Source organism: Salvelinus alpinus, chromosome 13 (genome assembly GCF_045679555.1).
Source record: "Salvelinus alpinus chromosome 13, SLU_Salpinus.1, whole genome shotgun sequence".
In the NCBI taxonomy this organism is placed as follows: domain Eukaryota; kingdom Metazoa; phylum Chordata; class Actinopteri; order Salmoniformes; family Salmonidae; genus Salvelinus; species Salvelinus alpinus.
Window position 1 is genome coordinate 29,193,540 of NC_092098.1, and position 18,727 is coordinate 29,212,266.

An 18,727-nucleotide genomic window follows, 5' to 3' on the forward strand; every position below is an offset into this window, starting at 1 on the left:
CTCTGCTTCGAGGGTGGCTGTTGTCGATGTGTTCCTGGTTCGAGCCCAGGTAGCGGCGAGGAGAGGGATGGAAGCTATACTGTTACACTGGCAATACTAAAGTGCCTATAAGAACATCCAATAGTCAAAGGTATATGAAATACAAATCGTATAGAGAGAAATAGTCCTATAATTCCTATAATAACTACAACCTAAAACTTCTTACCTGGGAATATTGAAGACTCATGTTAAAAGGAACCACCAGCTTTCATATGTTCTCATGTTCTGAGCAAGGAACTTAAACATTAGCTTTCTTACATGGCACATATTGCACTTCTACTTTCTTCTCCAACACTTTGTTTTTGCATTATTTAAACCAAATTGAACATGTTTCATTATTTATTTCAGGCTAAATTGATTTTATTGATGTATTATATTAAGTTAAAATAAAAGTGTTCATTCAGTATTGTTGTAATTGTCATTATTACAAATACATTTTAAAAATCGGCCGATTAATCGGCATCAGCTTTTTAGGTCCTCCAATAATCGGTATCGGTATCGCCGTTGAAAAATCATAATCGGTCGACCTCTAGTCCAGGCCCTGAGGCAGCAAAGCAGCTCCAAACCATGATGCTCCCTTCACCATACTTTACAGTTGGGATGAGGTTTTGGTGTTGGTGTGCTGTGCTGTGCCTTCCTCCACGGATAGTGTTGTGCGTTCCTTCCAAACAACTCAACTTTAGTTTCATCTGTCCACAGAATATTTTGCCAGTAGTGCTGTGGAACATCCAGATGCTCTTTTGCGAACTTCAGACATGCAGCAATGTTTTTTTTGGACAGCAGTGGCTTCTTCTGTGGTGTCCTCCCATAAACACCATTCTTGTTTAGTGTTTTACGTATCGTAGACTCGTCAACAGAGATTTTAGCATGTTCCAGAGATTTCTTTAAGCCTTTAGCTGACACTCTAGGATTCTTCTTAACCTCATTGAGAATTCTGTGCTGTGCTCTTGCAGTCACCTTTGCAGGACGACCACTCCTAGGGAGTAGCAACAGTGCTGAACTTTCTCCATTTATAGACAATTTGTCTTACATTGGACTGATGAACATCAAGGCATCAATGAACATCAATGAACATCAAGACATCAATGAACATCAAGATACTTTTGTAACCATTTTCAGCTTTATGCAAGTCAACAATTCTTAATATTGCGTCTTCTGAGATCTCTTGTTCGAGGCATAGTTCACATCAGGCAATGCTTCTTGTGAATAGCAAACTCAAATTTTGTGAGTGTTTTTTATAGGGCAGGGCAGCTCTAACCAACATCTCCAATTTCGTCTCAATGATTGTACTCCAGGTTAGCTGACTCCTGACTCCAGTTAGCTTTTGGAGAAGTCATTAGGCTAGGAGTTCACATACTTTTCCCAACCTACAATGTTTAAATGATGTGTTCAATATAGACAAGAAAAATACAATACTTTGTGTGTTATTAGTTTAAGCAGACTGTGTTTGTCTGTTGTTGTGACTTAGATGAAGATCAGATCTCATTTTATGACCAATTTATGCAGAAATCCAGATAATTCCAAAGGGTTCCCATACATTTTATTGCCACTGTATTTCTTAGGTTATTTTTGCGCATTTTGATCTCAACTAGGTTGGCAAAATTGCTGGGACCAGGGCTGCAAAGCAAGCCAGTCACAAACACCTAAAATAACATTACGGGACTGCAGTCAGGTTCGGGACCAGTTCTTGCGGGACGGGTTGGGAGTCAGAAAATAAGTCAAAAGTCTCTTGGCATGAAGTTTTCTCTGTAATCTTATGACCTTTAACTATGATTTATGTTACTAGCTACAGGAAGTTGTCATGGGTTATTAAAGCTGCAATATGTAACTTTTTAGATCAAATTTCACATAGAAATGTGAGTTATAGATCTCTCATTCTCATTGAAAGCAAGTCGTAGAAGCAGTAGATTTCTATGCTTCCCGTTCTGAAGTTTCATTTTTGCATGTAGCTTAAAAGACAATATTTTTGGTTATGGAAAATATATTTCACAGCGGTTTAGATGGTACAATGATTTTCTACACAATGACTGCTTGTTTTGCCACATAAACTGAAATTAGGCAAACTATTAGATTTTTACAACCAGGAAATGGCAGAGCGATTTCTGCATATTGCGTCTTTAATGCGATTGGTTGTTATTAGTTATTATCACTACTATTGACCATTCTTGTTTTCTTGTTTTAAGAGGATTCTCTTGGTTTTCTATATTTCACCTCAGAAAATTGCATCTGCTTTGCATGGTAATACAAAGACACCCAAGCAGACTTCAAATCAAATCAAATTTTATTTGTCACATGCACATGGTTAGCAGATGTTAATGCGAGTGTAGCGAAATGCTTGTGCTTCTAGTTCCGACAATGCAGTAATAACCAACAAGTAATCTAACCTAACAATTCCACAACTACTACCTTATACACACAAGTGTAAAGGGATAAAGAATATGTACATAAAGATATATGAATGAGTGATGGTACAGAACGGCATAGGCAAGATGCAGTAGATGGTATAGAGTACAGCATATACATATGAGATGAGTAATGTAGGGTATGTAAACATAAAGTGGCATAGTTTAAAGTGGCTAGTGATACATGTATTACATAAAGATGGCAAGATGCAGTAGATGATATAGAGTACAGTATATACATATACATATGAGATGAGTAATGTAGGGTATGTAAACATTATATTAAGTGCCATTGTTTAAAGTGGCTAGTGGTACATTGATGATTGAACAGTGTTGTTAATTTCGGTGTGTTTGTCAGGATCGGATCATCGACGCTGGTCCGAAGGGGAATCAGGCCCGCTTCATGAACCACAGCTGCCAGCCCAACTGTGAGACCCAGAAGTGGACGGTGAATGGAGATACACGTGTGGGGCTCTTCGCTCTCATAGACATCACTGCAGGTGAGCGGAGATTTGGCATGAGGAGTTTGTGCTATGTTAAAGCTTTGACTTTTGGCAACACTTTTCATTACATAGGCATTACAGGAGAAATATAAGAGCATTGAACTAGTTAAAGAAGAAAAGGAAGTTGCATAATATTCACCAGGACAGAGTAGTCCATAGGCAGTATATTTACAGTACTAGTCTATTATAAGGTAATTATATAGGTAAATCTATCAGCAGTTCATGTCCATCTCTGCATCACTTGTTGTGTATACTGGTTTATATCTGTCCTCTATGGGTCATTCTGCCTGTCTCCAGGCACAGAGCTGACGTTCAACTACAATCTGGAGTGTCTGGCCAATGGGAAGACTGTGTGTAAATGTGGAGCTCCAAACTGCAGCGGCTTCCTAGGAGTCCGGCCAAAGGTGAGAGGAGACACTGGAACGAGATGTTGTTATTGGGTTTGATAACATGATCCACAGAATGAATAAGATACATGGGATAGTAGAATGAGATAGTAGAAACAATATTAATTGCTATTTTAAAATCTCTTTCCACAAATCCAAGGGCACTTGATACAGTAGTCAAAATATTAGTAATGTCAAGGGGAATGAGATATTTGATTGACAGGGGCATCATCAGTTTGGGTGTCTGTGTCTCTATTAACAGCCTGACTCTTCATCCTTCCCCAGAACAACCCTCCAGCAGACGACAAGGGCCGCAAGCTGAAGAAAAAGGTCCAGGCTAAACGGAAGAACAAGATGGAGGTGACCAAGGAGAGGGAGGACGAGTGCTTCAGTTGTGGGGATGGGGGACAGATTGTGTCCTGTAAGAGACCAGGCTGTCCCAAGGTCTACCACGCAGACTGTCTCAACCTCACAAAGAGGCCTGCAGGTCAGTGGCCCAGTTCGGTTCCCAGTTCGGTTCCTGTCAGAGGACATTTTTGAGTAGTTATCATAGCTTGTAGTGGTTTGTTCTATTTCCTCGCTGTTACTGTAGGATTGTGTGATTGTAGAATTATATACATGACGTATTTCGTGCATTTTCACTGTTTGATGTCTGTCAGATCACTGGTTAGCAGTCTCAGTGTGCTGATTACTTCTCTGTTACTGTTGATGCAGGGCTGTGTCTGACTGCTTCTGTCTGATATACTGCGTCTGACTGCCTTTTCTGTGCTGCAGGTCGGTGGGAGTGCCCGTGGCACCAGTGTGACCTGTGTGGTAAGGAGGCGGCCTCCTTCTGTGAGATGTGTCCCAGCTCTTACTGCACACTGCACCGCGACGGCATGCTCTTCATCTCCAAACTGGACGGACGGCTGTCCTGCAGCGAACACGACCCCTGTGGACCAGACCCCCTGGAGCCAGGGGAGATCAGGGAGTACCTACCCGACACTGGGGCTCTCTCAACAGGCCCGGCGGCTGGTATTGTACCCCCTCCTGCTGCTGCTGTGGCTGGTGCTGCTGCTACTACAAGGGGGACAGGGGACCCCCAACCTAGCCCTGGCCCTGAGTCTTTCCCCCCTCTCCCCATCTCTTGCCCCATCTCTTGCCCCATCTCTGGCCCCTTCTCTGGCCCCATCAGCACCCCTCTACCCAGCTCGAAGGCCCTCGATAGCTCTCACCTATTCCTTCCCCAATACTCACCCATCTCTTCCTACGGAGATGAGAAGGAAGAAATTGAGGATCCTTTTGGTGATGAAGAGGGGGATGGAGAGGGGATTGAGGGAGAGTTGGAGGATGGAGAGATGGAAGGCTTAAAGTTGAAAGATGAAGAGGAGGAGAAAGAAGAAGAGGAGGGAGAGGGAGAAGAAGAGGAGGGTGAGGAAGAAGAGGAGTAAAGACCAATGTCCTTTTTCAACAACTCTGCATCCTGGCTAATCATTCATGGGGGGGTGGGGAGAAGAGCTACCTGCTTGTTCTTGAGGGTGGGACTGTGCTCAGCATCATGTAGATTCACTCATCTTTGTATATAAGGATCCATGTACAGATGATTTATAGATCTGTGAATTTGAACACCGCCTTGTTCAGACAGACCCCTGAGAAATAGCAGGATGAAACAATGTGGCCTGGAGCTGGAGTGTCGAAATGGAGTAGGAGGGAGTTTCCTTTGGACACTGATTTATGGTCAATTTTCCCCCTAATAGTCCCAGTTAGGGTTTGTGATAGGTATACTGATCCTAGATCTGTGCCTAAGGGCACAATGGGTATGATAGTAACTCTAGTCATATAGATAGGTCCATTTGAATCTCTTCTTTGTTCGTTGTTGGTTTGTGGTTTTAATAACATGTTTACATTTCTGCACCTCCTCTTGGAGAACACGGCAACTAATGTATCTGAAGCTTCACCTTTATCAAAGGGGAGACTGAAGAGAGGAGAGGAGCAGTACTGTCAAAGGCACAGAAATCCCCTCATGAGAAAGTAGCCTATGGTGTGTTAGATGGGCCTGTCAAGCTGGTTCTCTCTGTAGCAACTCTCCTACATGGCACAAATGAGTAATGCTGTGAAATTAGTGCGTCAGCAATGGAAATTATTAGTCACACAATCAGTCATTTCAACCTTGTCATTGGTGTACAGTCTATATCCATACCTATTTGATGATGATGAATCTATCGTTTCTGCTGGCATCTGCCTTACCACACCAAATGATACAGACACCTAGACAATACACATGAAATCAAATGGCTTAGTTAGTAAATGTGGGTAGTACATCAAGGTGATATTGATATTGAACATGCCTATATCCTAATCCATGACTGCACTTTGCGTTTTCCCTTAACCCTGGCATTGCATTGCCGATAGCTCCTCTGTACTGATATCTATTTGGGGTGCAGTTGGCTGTACTGTAGGTTTTTGAACACAACTGAAATCTGATTGAGTGGTCAACTAACGTAAATTCAATGTGAAATCAACCAAAAATGTCACCATGTCATTGGGTTTAGGTTAAAAGTTGCTGACTTTTTGAAAATCCAATCAGTTTCCACGTTGATTCAACGTCATCACATTTCATTTTTTGGGTTGAAATGACGTGGAAACAACATTGATTCAAGCAGTTTTTGCCCAGTGGGAAGCTTCCTTACATGGTCTAGCTTTCCCTTCAAACTGAACTGAACCTTCAATGTGAAAGTGCCAGAGTGTACTCAGCAGTTGAGTAAGCTACTTGACTTAACCTTGACGACAGCTAGCTCACTTGTGTGTATTATATTCTCTATGACATATTTATATTGACTTTTATAACGCACAAATGAAGATGGGACTGACTTCTAGTAGTGACATTGCTGTATGTCACTTTATATAATCCATACTTTCTGTTTGCTCGGCTATACTCCTTGCCATTAGTTTAGCACTAAAAAGTACACTGGTCCACTCCCCTGCTAAAATGCTTTCACTACAGTATTTGTCTCAGCTATGTGTTTTCTCCCTCTTGAAGCTTGTCTCTACATCACTCTTTGTTGTGTCAGTTTTTCTTCTCTGCTTATGCCTTTCCAATTGAGTCAATCAGTGTTGGGGTTTTTGTGAAGTTGATTCTAGAGGGCCAGAGAACAGAATGAAGTGGATTTGCCACTTTCCAGTTATGGAATGTTGTGTTTCCATTTCTGAAGCTTATAACACACCTTTACTCCAAATCTGCACAATACGCACTATTTTTACTGCTTAATGTCTCCCAATTTTGTCACTTTAGTCATGTCGAAGTATCTCTAGCAGCCTTTATCTATTAAAACTTAACTGGCTTAGTTTTAGATGAGGCCCATGAAAAGATATGTGCAATTTCTTATATTCTAATAGAAAACCAACCTGTTTTTTAATGACTTGAAAAATTGGTAAAACGGTTCCAAGGGTCCCTTCTTGTCCATATACTGTACTGTAAAGGTTGCCATGGTGCCCCCTGCTGTTGTTCCGATATACAGATACAGGCACCCACCGTCATGGCCAAAGTAAATATTTATCTGACTTGAACATATTTATAGCACTAAAACGCCTACGAATTTTAACAACACAGATAGATTTAACTGATCTGTTGGAAGAGTATTTGTACATTTTAGATTGGCCTAGCCTGTCCTTCCAAAATCTTATATAATATGTATATACATTTTGTATATGAAAGCTATATATGATGAATGATTAAAAAACAAGAGCTAATAATGAGTGTAGAGCCAGTGGATATCATGCGTTCTCTGGTCTCAGCTTTGTCATCAACCATTCCCACAAACAGGATCACTTCAACTTTGATACATATTTGTTGTTTACGGTTGAGTTGCTGTCAACAGACGTGGTTAATAACACTTTATATTGATGTGACAGTATCACAGTAATCAAACAGATAATAGTAGGCTATGAAAGCATACAGTATGAGGAGGTCGAGGATCATTTCTGGTCACGACATGAGCTGGGAATCGGAAGAGTCGGGAGATTGAAGGCTCAACTATCACTACAGTACCTTTGGGACTTGATATGATAATGAGCTGTATATCTTTTTGCTTTAATATATTCCGTTTCTACATTGTCAGTTACCCCTCCCTCCTCTTTGGAGGGTTCTTTGATGTGGCACAAAGGAAGAGTTGGGAGGCTGTAAAATGTTTTTATACATACCTACGTATGTAACAAAGCTGGACATTGTTTTTCTACTGCTGTTTTTGTTGTTGTTGCCGTCATGCTTCTTAGCTTCTGACTCTCTTCCCTCTCTGCCTTATTAAGCCTTGTGTAATTCATCTGTTCAAATTGTAACTGTTGAAGAGTTCAATAATATCCTGCTGCCTTGTGAGGATATTGAAATGTGCTGGAGTCCTTTGTACATAATAAAGAAAAAAATGTAAGTTGCAATTACATCTGTTTTTCTTCAACTCTGTTTTTGGCATTTTGATTTGGGCCAGAGGTTTGATTGTTACCTTTCCCGACTGAATAATCAAGTTCGTAGGCATATTACTGTAATAACAGTTCACGATTGCATTGAGCAGGGGTAGATTTGTTACCATAATCCACTATAGACATGCTTATGATATAGCAACTGGCTTTAACACATCCATAGCTCAGTGTACTATAAGCCTTGCTAATAACTAAACTGACCACTGTGCTAACCACTGTTTCACTTCACATACTGTACGATAAAGTGAAGGAAAACAATGGTGAATGCAGCAGTCAGTCTGGTTGACCAGGCTAATGTAGTGTAGGTGTCACACAGACACTAACACAGACAGACTTGCAGAAATCTAGTCTTTATTTTTTCAATTTACAACACGCTACAAAACAGTCCACACAATGAATGATCACATCAGCCGACTCTCTGTGGACCTGTAATAGTGTTGGGACTATATGCATGTTATAATATCTACAAGGCCTCAGATAGACGTGGGACTGCAAACAAACTCTTGCTTTGTGCCTGTGCCCCTTGCACCTTGTAATAACAGTCCTGTAAACCATTCATAAAAATGAGCTATGTGAACTAGTCCTCTTTCTCAGGCACCAGGTCTGCGTCCGTGGGGAGTGGCACCATAGAAGGTGCTGTGTGTGTGTAAGCAATAACACATTTGATGAAGTGTATGTACACTTGAATGGAGCCTTCTATACACAGCTAATGATGGATATGTGATTCATGCCTGTGGGCCCATTGCTGCTGCTTACTACTAGTACCCTACAGGCACAACTTCAGTGGGACTGAGATAAACCCTCAGAGAGGTTTCAGAATTTTCTTTCAATTATCTTTGTACTCAAATGCAATAATAACTCTAACTAAGCTACATTTTCACACACATTGGTAAAATCAAGTAAAAATCTGCCATTGGCTAGACTGTCTCAAAAGGTCAAAGGTTTCTTGAAAAGTGTAAACAGTAACAATACATTCACAGAAAATTGCAACTTCTCATTGTGTGGAGTAACGACAATGGTCAGCCACGGTGATGAGGCGTCCGTAACATTGAAATAGTGACTTGATGGAGATTACATTGAACATTAGTTAAACATAGCTGTATGTAGGGTTTCTTTGAGTATATATATATAAATAAATAAGCCATTTAGCAGACAGTTTTATCCAAAGTGACTTACAGTAAGGCATTCATATATTTTACGTATGGGTGGCCTAGGGAATCAAACCCTCAACCCTGGCGGTGTAAGCGCCATGCTCTACCAACTGACTTACAGAGGACCACATAAGCTATATCTTGTACTTTTAGCCATAGCGACATAACTATCATATTACATTTACCCACAAGCTTTTTCCTGTGTTGGTGCAATCTTTCTAGTTGCATTCCATACTTTCAACTGTATCAGAACTTATGACGCTAAGAAAAACATATTAGATGACAATAAATGTGCAGGTACATAGTTTGGAAAGTACATTTCACCATGAAGAGTAGACAATGAAAACAGTGTTCACAGAATGCTTATTCAAATCAAGTCATTAAGAATCACACTCACTCAAGGCATTTGACTGAGTGATGAAGGCCATTTGTGTCATCAGCATAATTCATTTATATAAGGTGGGTTGATAGACACTGAGGAAATCAATGTTTTTTTTTTTTTTTTAAGTGTGGTTGAGGTGCTAGTTCCTCGTATGCTTCATTCAGATATCGCCCTTGGCAGGTCCTTTGTAATGGGAGAGGGGTCGCGTCCAACTATTGTGAGGACTCCTTTAAATGCAGCATGTAATCGTCTATGGGACAACGGAAAAAAGCTACCAAGAAAAACCAGCAACACTGTTTGGACTCCTCTCTTTCTTTCTCTGTTTTAAATGGACAGGCTCCAGATGGGATGTGTAGCATCCATCCTGCATTTTCAGGTTGGTTTTACGGCAAGTGATCGCTGTCCATCCAGTAAAGGCTCAACTGTGGCAGCAGGAATAGAAAAAAGAGTCCTTCTTCTGACCCAAGTTAATACCGGTCTCTTCTGTAAAGTGAAAGCAGAGATTTGTCAATCAGACCCATTCAGGAATGCATTAATTCGCTACAGTGGAGATTAAATTGACAACTCATGCTAGTAATACTACCATTGCAGACAAAATGTGCACTGACAGCTAAGCTATTGGAGCCAAAGTCTCACCGGTCAAGAATTGAAAGGAGATGCTGTTGTAGTCCTCTGCAACCTTTTGGAACAGCTCATCTGGAATGTGGTTAAAAGACAGTATGAGTCTACATCTGCATTTTTGGAAATGTTGTCTTATGAGAATGGGTTATAAATAAGGTTACACTATATTTGAAATTAACTGACCATGAGGTGTCACTTACCCACATTGTTTCCTGTTTTACTGGATGTTTCAAAATGTTTAGCCCCAATCTCTGTAGATGAGAATGGGGAAAAACACTAAACATGAGCCCCTTTAAAACAGCCAGTCCTTATACTAATCAAGAGGATGTCTGGTCAAACACTCAAGACTACATTAAGTGGGAGTTAGTGATGATTATCATTAGCAATTTACCATCAGCAAAGTCCTGAACGTCATGGTAGTCTACTTTCCGCAGGCCCCGGTCACTCTCAATCAGGTCAATCTTTGTGCCACACAGGTATATCTTGCAGTGCTTCAATTGAGATCATAGGAAAAAAATTTAATCTGTGTCATTGTGGGCAGTTACATACATAGGATAACATACTCTCATCGGACAGTTTATTAGGTACACCATCTCATTCACAGATCGCTCCTAAAGACTGCGTTACGTGGCCATGACTTCCTATATAAAGCGGGCAGACATGCATTGAGGCATTCAGTTACTGTTGGATTGAACGTTAGAATGGGCAAAACAGGTGACCTAAGCGACTTCGAGCGTGTTATGATCGTCGGTGCCAGGAGCGCCGGATCAGGTATCTAAGAAACGGCCACCCTCCTGGGATTTTCACGCACAACAGTGTCTAAGGTTTACCGAGAATGGTGCGACAAAACATCCAGTGAGTGTCAATCCTGTGGGCGAAAACAGCTCGTTGATGAGAGAGGTCGAAGGAGAACAGCAAGAATTGTGTACGCCAGGGATCATCAACTAGATTCAGCTGCGTGCTGATTTTTTCTTGAGGGGATGGTTGGGTGGCCGGAACATAATTACAAATGATTTCTAGACTGCAAATTGACCGCAAGAATCCCAAATAGATATAATATTTAACTAAAACAATCATTTCAAACCTTGCTTACATTTGTATATGATCACGTCTCCAGTATGGATAGAAGTACTTGGGAACAGATTTCCCAATCTAAAATCGCTTGGAGCTGATTTCCTGGTGTTTTCACAGTTTATCTCCAACAGAAAACTTGGGGGACCAAATAAAACCACCTGCATGCCAAATTCAGCCCGCAAGCTGCCAGTTGGGGGACCCTGGTGTAAGCTAACAGGAAGGCCACAAACAGGCAAATAATGGTGCAGTACAACAGTGGTGTGCAGAACGTCATCTCGGAATGCAAAACTCGTCAATCCTTTTCACGGATGGGCTATTGCAGCAGATGACAACAGCGGGTTCCACTCCTATCACTATGAACAAGAAGCGGCTCCAGTGGGCCTGCGATCACCAACACTGGACAATTGAGGAGCGGAAAAACATTGTCTGGAACATGACAGCGAGTTCAGTTTACTTGAGTGGCCTGGTCAGTCCCCAGACCTCAACCTAAAATGAGATGGAACGGGCTATTCACAACATGAATGTACTGCCCTCCAATCTGCAGCAACTGCATGATGCCATCGCGTCAGCATGGACCAACATACCTGTGGAATGTTTCTGTCAACTTGTAGGATGCGCTAAAGAATTTAGGCAGTTCTACATTTACATTTTAGTCATTTAGCAGACGCTCTTATCCAGAGCGACTTAGGGTAGAGTGCATACATACTTTTTTCCCGTACTGGTCCCCCGTGGGAATCGAACCCACAACCCTGGCATTGCAAGCCATACAGGACCTGGCAAAGGGGGGGTCCAACCTGGTACTAGATTGTGTACCCAATAAACTAGTACAGTGCATTAGGAAATTATTCAGACCCCTTGACTTTTTCCACATTTTGTTACGTTACAGCCTTATTCTAAAATCGAGTAAAATTACCCCCCCTTAAATCTACACACAATACCCTACAAGGACAAAGAAAAAACAGTTTTTTAGAAATTAGGAAATGTATAAAAATAAAAAATAAACAGAAATATCACATTTACTATGTATTGAGACCCTTTAACTCAGTAGTTTGTTGAAGCACCTTTGGCAGCGATTACAGCCTCAAGTCTTCTTGGGTATGACGCTACAAGCTTGGCACACCTGTATTTGAGGAGTTTCTCCAATTCTTCTCTGCAGAGCCTCTCAAGCGCTGTCAGGTTGGATGGGGAGCGTCGCTGCACAGCTATTTTCAAGTGTCTCCAGAGATGTTCGATCGGGTTCAAGTCCAGGCTCTGGCTGGGCCCCTCAAGAACATTCAGAGACTTGTCCCGAGGCCACTACAGCGTTGTCTTGGCTGTGTGTTTAGGGTCGTTGTCCTGTTGGAAGGTGAGCCTTCGCCCCAGTCTGAGGTTCTGAGCAGGTTTTCATCAAGGATCTCTCTGTACTTCGTTCCGTTCATCTTTCTCTCGATCCTGCAAGTCTCCCAGTCCCTGCCACTGAAAAACATCCCCACAGCATGATGCTACCACCATCATGCTTCAACGTAGGGATGCTGCCAGGTTTCTTCTAGATGTGACGTTTGGCATTCAGGCCAAAGGGTTCAATCTTGGTTTCATCAAACCAGAGTATTTTGTTTCTCATGGTCAGAGTCCTTTAGGTGCCTTTTGGCAAACTCCAGGTGGGCTGTCATGTGCCTTTTACTGAGAAGTGGCTTCCGTCTGGCCACTCTACCATAAAGGACCGATTTGTGGAGTGCTGCAGAGATGGTTGTCCTTCTGGAAGGTTCTCCCATCTCCAGAGGAACTCTGGAGCTCTGTCAGAGTAACCATCAGGTTCTCGTGTCACCTCCCTGACCAAGGCTCTTCTCCCCCGATTGCTATTTGGACAGGCAACCAGCACTAGGAAGAGTCTTGGTGGTTCCAAACTTCTTCCATTTAAGAATGATGGAGGCCACTGTATTCTTGGGGACCTTCAACGCTGCAGACATATTTTGGTACCCTTCCTCAGATCTGTGCCTCGACACAATCCTGTCTCAGAGCTCTACGGACAATTCCTTTGACCTCATGGCTTGGTTTTTGCTCTGACATGCACTGTCAACTGTGGGACCTTATATAGACAGATGTGTACCTTTCGAAACCATGTCCAATCAATTAAATTTACCACAGATGGACTCCAATCAAGCTGTAGAAACATTTCAAGGATGATCAATGGAAACATGATGCACCTGTGCTCAATTTCTAGTCTCATAGCAAAGGATCAGAATACTAATTTAAATAAGGCATCTTTTTTTTTTTTTTATAAATTTGAACACATTTCTAAAAACCTGTTTTTGCTGTGTCATTATGGGGTATTGTATGTAGATTGATGAGGGGGAAAATGTATGTAATACAGTTTAGAATAAGGCTGTAACGTAAAAAAAATTAAAAGTCAAGGGGTCTGAATACTTTCCAAATGCACCTTATGACAAAACCCATCATACAATTCCCATTGGCAAGTGAGTTGAGTTTTTATGAAAGAGTCTGTAACCTCGTCACAGTTTTGCAGTTCCTTCACCCAGAATCTAGCTCGCTGGAAACTGCTTGTGTCCGTCAAATCTACAGGAGAAAAAGTCACACAAATTAAGGTGAATGACAACATAAAACTTAACCAAAACAGTGTATGTTTTCACAGTTATGAAAGTGTATTTGACCTAGAATATTTTGTAGTATTAATAGTAATATTGCAATGTAAATCAGCCCATAAAAACACTAAAAACAGAACCAGATAAAAACTAAAAGACACTTAAATGAGTCATCAACTGGGGAAATGCCTCATTGGCTATTTTCCAAACTGTAAAAAGTCCCCCAATGAGGGAAATAAGAGTGGAGGACACTCATATATGCAGAAACCTCCATTGCACTCAACAAGAATTTCTACAATTAAACATTTAGGATATAACAAAGCCATTAGTGCTTGCCAGGGACCTCACGATACGACATTATCATGATACTTAGGTGCCAATACGATATGTATAGTGATTCTCACGATTCTATATGTATTGCGATTCGATAATGCAATTTTACTGTGATTTGATGTTCCAAACATATTGCTCGACACTGAGTATACAAAACATTAAGAACACCTGCTCTTTCCATGACAGACTGACCAGGTGAATCCAGGTGAAAGCTATGAACCCTTATCGATGTCACTTATCGATGTTAAATCCACTTCAAAATCAGTGTAAATGAAGGGGAGGAGACAGGTTAAAGAAGGATTTTTAAACCTGGAGACAGACATTGATTGTGTACGTGTACCATTCAGAGGGTGAATGGGCAAGACAAAATATTTAAGTGCCTTTGAACGGGGTATGGTAGTAGGTGCCAGGCGCACCGGATTGTGTCAGGAACTGCAACACTGCTGGGTTTTTCACACTCAACAGTTTCCCATGTGTATCAAGAATGGTCCACCACCCAAAGGACATCCAGCCAACTTGATACAGCTGTGGGAAGCTTGGAGTAAACATGGGCCAGCATCCCTGTGGAACGCTTGACACCTTGATGAGTCCATGCCCTGACAAATTGAGGCTGTTCTGAGGGCAAAACGGGGACTTCAGCTCAATATTAGAAGGGTGTTCCTAATGTTTGGTATACTCAGTGTATGTCTGCTACAGCGAGACAAGAGAGCATGAGAAAATTTGTTTTGATCAGTAAGGTAAATAAGTGCTGAAAACAGGTTCTCACTATTTAAAAAGAAGATGTAGAACAAGCTATCGGATGAAAGGAGGAGTTTTGGAGCAGGTACAGACGACTATCGCTAGCTAATGCTACCTACAGTATTGATACTTGGAGTCAAATATCGATAATAATATAGTCCAAAAATAACATTTCAATATGTAACTATAAATTCCCCCCATCACTAAACACCATAGTAGCAAAACAAAACAAAAACGTAGCGTGATATTGAGTGTCATTCCAAGGGGATAAGAACTTACCATAGCAGACAATGGCAGCCCTGGCTCCTCTGTAGTAGATTCTACTCATAGCCTCGTAGCGCTCTGATCCAGCCGTGTCCTGGGTTGCAGAGAAGGAATCACTTATAGTCTATCCACACATAGCCTGTAGCTACCTCATATCGGGCTACAATGGATTTATTAATTAAATTATTATGCAATGATAATAATAAACCAGGCAACTCCCTACGGAGTATAAAGACTCATGCAAATCCTTTTTCCATTTTATAAAGGATGCCAGCAGTCATCCTCACTCACCCATATTCCCAGTGTAACCACCTTGTTTCCCACCTGGATTGGTTTGGCAACGAATGCAGCCCCAATAGTCTATCGAAGAAAGAAAGATTGCAAGAAAAATATGTAGCAAGTACAATTTTGAGAACGAGTCTTCACACTAAAGCAGAGAGCTTCCCACACACCACCCTAGGCAATCAACTGATACTCACGTTCTGGTAGGGGCCGACAAGAAAGCGGTGGTGAACATATCTCTCCACAAGGCTGGTCTTGCCCACACTCTCTTTCCCAAGCATAACAACTTTGGCATCCACACGCATGGTCATAGTGCACAGGACCAGGACAAGAAAGGAGGAGCAGGAGAGGGGTAGACCAGGATGCTGAATTGCTGTGTAACAGTTGAAAGAGACAAAAAATTATAATAATAACAGCAACAAGTAGATAGTATGATTAAGAAGTTGGGCACGATAAAACAGTTCCTATATTCCTTCTACTTTGTTCATGGCATGACAACATGACTTCGATGCAGCATGACTTGGCAGCCACCAACAGTACCAACACCACAGAATGAGTTTGAGACACTGCACTCGAAGTTGCCACAGCAGAATTTGTCTGAAGAGAGCAGTTGGCAGGATACATTTCAAGACATGTCATGACATTTGTGGCAGATGTCAACAATTCTAAGAAGTGAACTTGAGTTAAGTTAAAACAGGCATGGGTGTGTAGCTAGCAAAATAGTTAATGCTGTCATTAGCTTAACCATCAACAAATGGTACACATAATTAGCAGACCTGAACGATTACACGAAATACAAAAGAACGTTTCGTTAGCTAGCTTCACAGTAGCATTTATTAGCTAGCTAGCCATCTAACGTTAGCTAATGATGACTTGATAAGCTAGCTAGCGAGCTAAAACCAAAACACTTACCTGCTTGATAAACTCAGCTAAATGTGTTCAAATTGAAGTATCAGAGCCGAGTGAGATTAACAGTATAGGTAAATGGTCGAATAGCTCTTAAAATATGAACATTTCGTTAAGAGTTAGCTAGCCAGCCAATGTTTGAGCCACTTGGTGTTGTCAGCACGTAACGTTAACGTTACATTTTAGCTAAAAACTAAAATTACAAGATACAGAAACATCCCTAACATTTATATAGTCTATGCCATTGCTATGTCATATGGCAAAGCTTACTCGACTTGAACTTCTAGACCTCATTCGTTAGCAAGCAAGTTAAATACAAAATTCCAAGAGGCTTTGTTATGAGGGAACTACTTCTTCTTTAAAGTTTTAGGGCAGACTACACCTATTGGTGTATGGCCGCCAACTCTTTGATATTATTGCGGTCCGCCAACAAATGCTAGTAGTGCATGCCGCCACCTACTGTTTTGGCTGTATATCAGCCCAAATAAATAAAATTAAAATTAACTAAACAAAACTCAATGTACTCCTTTATTCAGATTCAACTGCCAACGCCCATCCCTACAGGCTCTGGGGCCTGACAAGGAAGAGCTGAACAATTAATCAAATGGCCACCGGATTATTTACATTGGACCCCCCCATTTGTTTTTTGCACTGCTGCTGCTCGCTGTTTATTGTCTATGTATAGTCACTTCACCCCTACCTACATGTACAAATGACCTCGACTAACCAGTACCTCCGCACATTGACTTGGTACCGGTACCCCTTGTATATAGCTTCGTTATTGTTATTTTATTACTTTTTATTATTTTTTACTTTAATTTATTTGGTAAATCTTTTAACTCTTTCTTGAACTGCACTGTTGGTTAAGGGCTTGTAAGTAAGCATTTCACGGTAAGGCCTACACGGTAAGGCCTGTATTTGGTGCAGGTGACAAATAAAGTTTGATTTGATCTGATCTTTGGACAGTATTCTTTGCAAGTCCTGGAAACCCCAAAAACTTTTCAGCCGCAGATACTATTATGTCCAGTTTCTTGGACTTTTTGTTCGTTTGTGCAGTACAATTAATCACATCTGTGATAAACACCAGTATATCCACCTTCTTCACCACCAGCATATCAGTTTCCCTCAACTGTTGAACAACACCCTGAATCTCCACAGTCTATGGAGTATCCATCACCATATCTTCAGCTCCCCTCGCTCCTTCAACTATTTCACGTGCCTCTGTGTAGGAGACCTGCTGAATAGTCCTGATCTTTGCCACTTCATACTTCTTTACCCTAACCGGGCACTCCGGGGAATTGGGAACTGTGAACTAGTTGCCAGAAGATACCGACCCTACCGTTACGCTTGTTTACACTACGCTGCACTGGAATCAGAACGCAATAGACTACCACAGTATGAATCATAATACCCTTACAACCTAGCACTATTCAAGGAAATGGTTCCAGTCGTTTTTCCACCATAAATTTATCCCATAGGGGAAGAGGGGCATGACAGCGGCCGCTTTCCAAACTTTAAGAGTCTCAGACGATACGAAAGAGAGAATGAACAGACTAGTATTAGGGGTTGCAACAATGGTGGCGGATAATTTTAGGAAGAGAGGGTCCAGATTGTCTAGCCCAGCTGATTTGTAGGGATCCAGGTTTTGCAGCTCTTTCAGAACATCAGCTGCTTGGATTTGGGTGAAGGAGAAGCAGGGGGAGGCGCTTGGGCCAGTTGCTGCAGAGGGTGCAGAGCTGTTGGCCGGGGTTGGGTTAGCCAGGTGGAAAGCATGGCCAGCCATAGAGAAATGCTTATTGAAATTCTCGATTATCGTGGATTTATCAGTGGTGACAGTGTTTCGTAGTCTCAGTGCAGTGGGCAGCTGGGAGGTGGTGCTCTTATTCTCCATGGACTTTACAGTGTCCCAAAACTTTTTGGAATTAGTGCTGCAGGATGCAAATTTCTGTTTGAAAAAGCTAGCCTTTGCTTTCGTAACTGCCTGTGTGTATTGGTTCCTGACTTCACTGAAAAGTTGCATATCGCGGGGACTATTCGATGCAAGTGCAGTACGCCACCGGGTGTTCTTGTGCAGGTCAAGGGCAGTCAAGTCTGGAGTGAACCAAGGGCTATATCTGTTCTTAGTTCTACATTTTTTGAAAGGGGCCTGCTTATTTAAGATGGTGAGGAAAGCACTTTTAAAGAACAACCAGGCATCCTCTACTGACGGGATGAGGTCAATATCCTTCCAGGATACCCGGGCCAGGTCGATTAGAAAGGCTTGCTCGCAGTGTTTTAGGGAGCATTTGACAGTGATGAGGGGTGGTCGTTTGACCGCGGACCCATAACGGACGCAGGCAATGGGGCAATGATCGCTGAGATCCTGGTTGAAAACAGCAGAGGTGTATTTAGAGGGCAAGTTGGTCAGGATGATATCTACACTTGAAGTCGGGAGTTACATACACCTCAGCCAAATATATTTAAAGTCAGTTTTTCACAATTCCTGACATTTCATCCTAGTAAAAATTCCCTGTCTTAGGATCACCACTTTATTTTTAAGAATGTGAAATGTCAGAATAATAGTAGAGAATTATTTATTTCAGCTTTTATTTCTTTCATCACATTCCCAGTGGGTC

At 41.7% G+C, this 18,727-nt stretch overlaps 2 protein-coding genes across 6 annotated transcripts in view; one reads left to right on the forward strand and one right to left on the reverse strand.

Moving 5' to 3' along the window:
- LOC139537502 (histone-lysine N-methyltransferase, H3 lysine-36 specific-like) overlaps window positions 1-7,743 on the forward strand; it is a 32,298-nt gene extending 24,555 nt beyond the window's left edge. For all 3 annotated transcript variants that reach the window (XM_071338892.1, XM_071338891.1, XM_071338890.1), the window contains exons 20-23: window positions 2,800-2,941; window positions 3,242-3,348; window positions 3,616-3,817; window positions 4,105-7,743. In XM_071338892.1, coding sequence (XP_071194993.1) covers window positions 2,800-2,941; window positions 3,242-3,348; window positions 3,616-3,817; window positions 4,105-4,760 — 1,107 coding nt within the window. In that variant the 3' untranslated portion in view covers window positions 4,761-7,743. The remainder of the gene's footprint in view (window positions 1-2,799; window positions 2,942-3,241; window positions 3,349-3,615; window positions 3,818-4,104) is intronic.
- A 370-nt stretch (window positions 7,744-8,113) lies between these two features.
- Window positions 8,114-16,555, reverse strand: LOC139537503 (ras-related protein Rab-24-like). Of its 3 annotated transcripts, none has more exons than XM_071338895.1 (9): window positions 16,119-16,555; window positions 15,404-15,571; window positions 15,216-15,284; window positions 14,940-15,018; window positions 13,496-13,563; window positions 10,328-10,427; window positions 10,137-10,187; window positions 9,952-10,011; window positions 8,114-9,798 (listed from the first exon to the last, which is right to left on the reverse strand). In XM_071338895.1, the coding sequence occupies exons 2-9, from the start codon at window positions 15,515-15,517 to the stop codon at window positions 9,734-9,736; spliced, it is 606 nt and encodes a 201-aa protein (XP_071194996.1). In that variant the 5' UTR covers window positions 15,518-15,571; window positions 16,119-16,555; the 3' UTR covers window positions 8,114-9,733. The 3 variants fall into 3 exon arrangements, with proteins under 3 accessions (XP_071194996.1, XP_071194995.1, XP_071194997.1); XM_071338894.1 differs by having other exon boundaries at window positions 15,404-15,579; window positions 16,119-16,513; XM_071338896.1 differs by having other exon boundaries at window positions 10,141-10,187; window positions 15,404-15,579; window positions 16,119-16,505.
- Window positions 16,556-18,727: the final 2,172 nt, after the last annotated feature.

Bases quoted from the DNA above. Each gene is read 5' to 3' on its own strand.
- LOC139537503 (XM_071338895.1), bottom strand. From the start codon at position 15,517: ATGACCATGCGTGTGGATGCCAAAGTTGTTATGCTTGGGAAAGAGAGT. The intron at 10,012-10,136 runs GTAAGTGACACC...ACCACATTCCAG, and splicing joins TAAAACAGGAAACAATGTGG to ATGAGCTGTTCCAAAAGGTT. The intron at 9,799-9,951 runs GTGAGACTTTGG...TTCACTTTACAG, and splicing joins CTCCTTTCAATTCTTGACCG to AAGAGACCGGTATTAACTTG.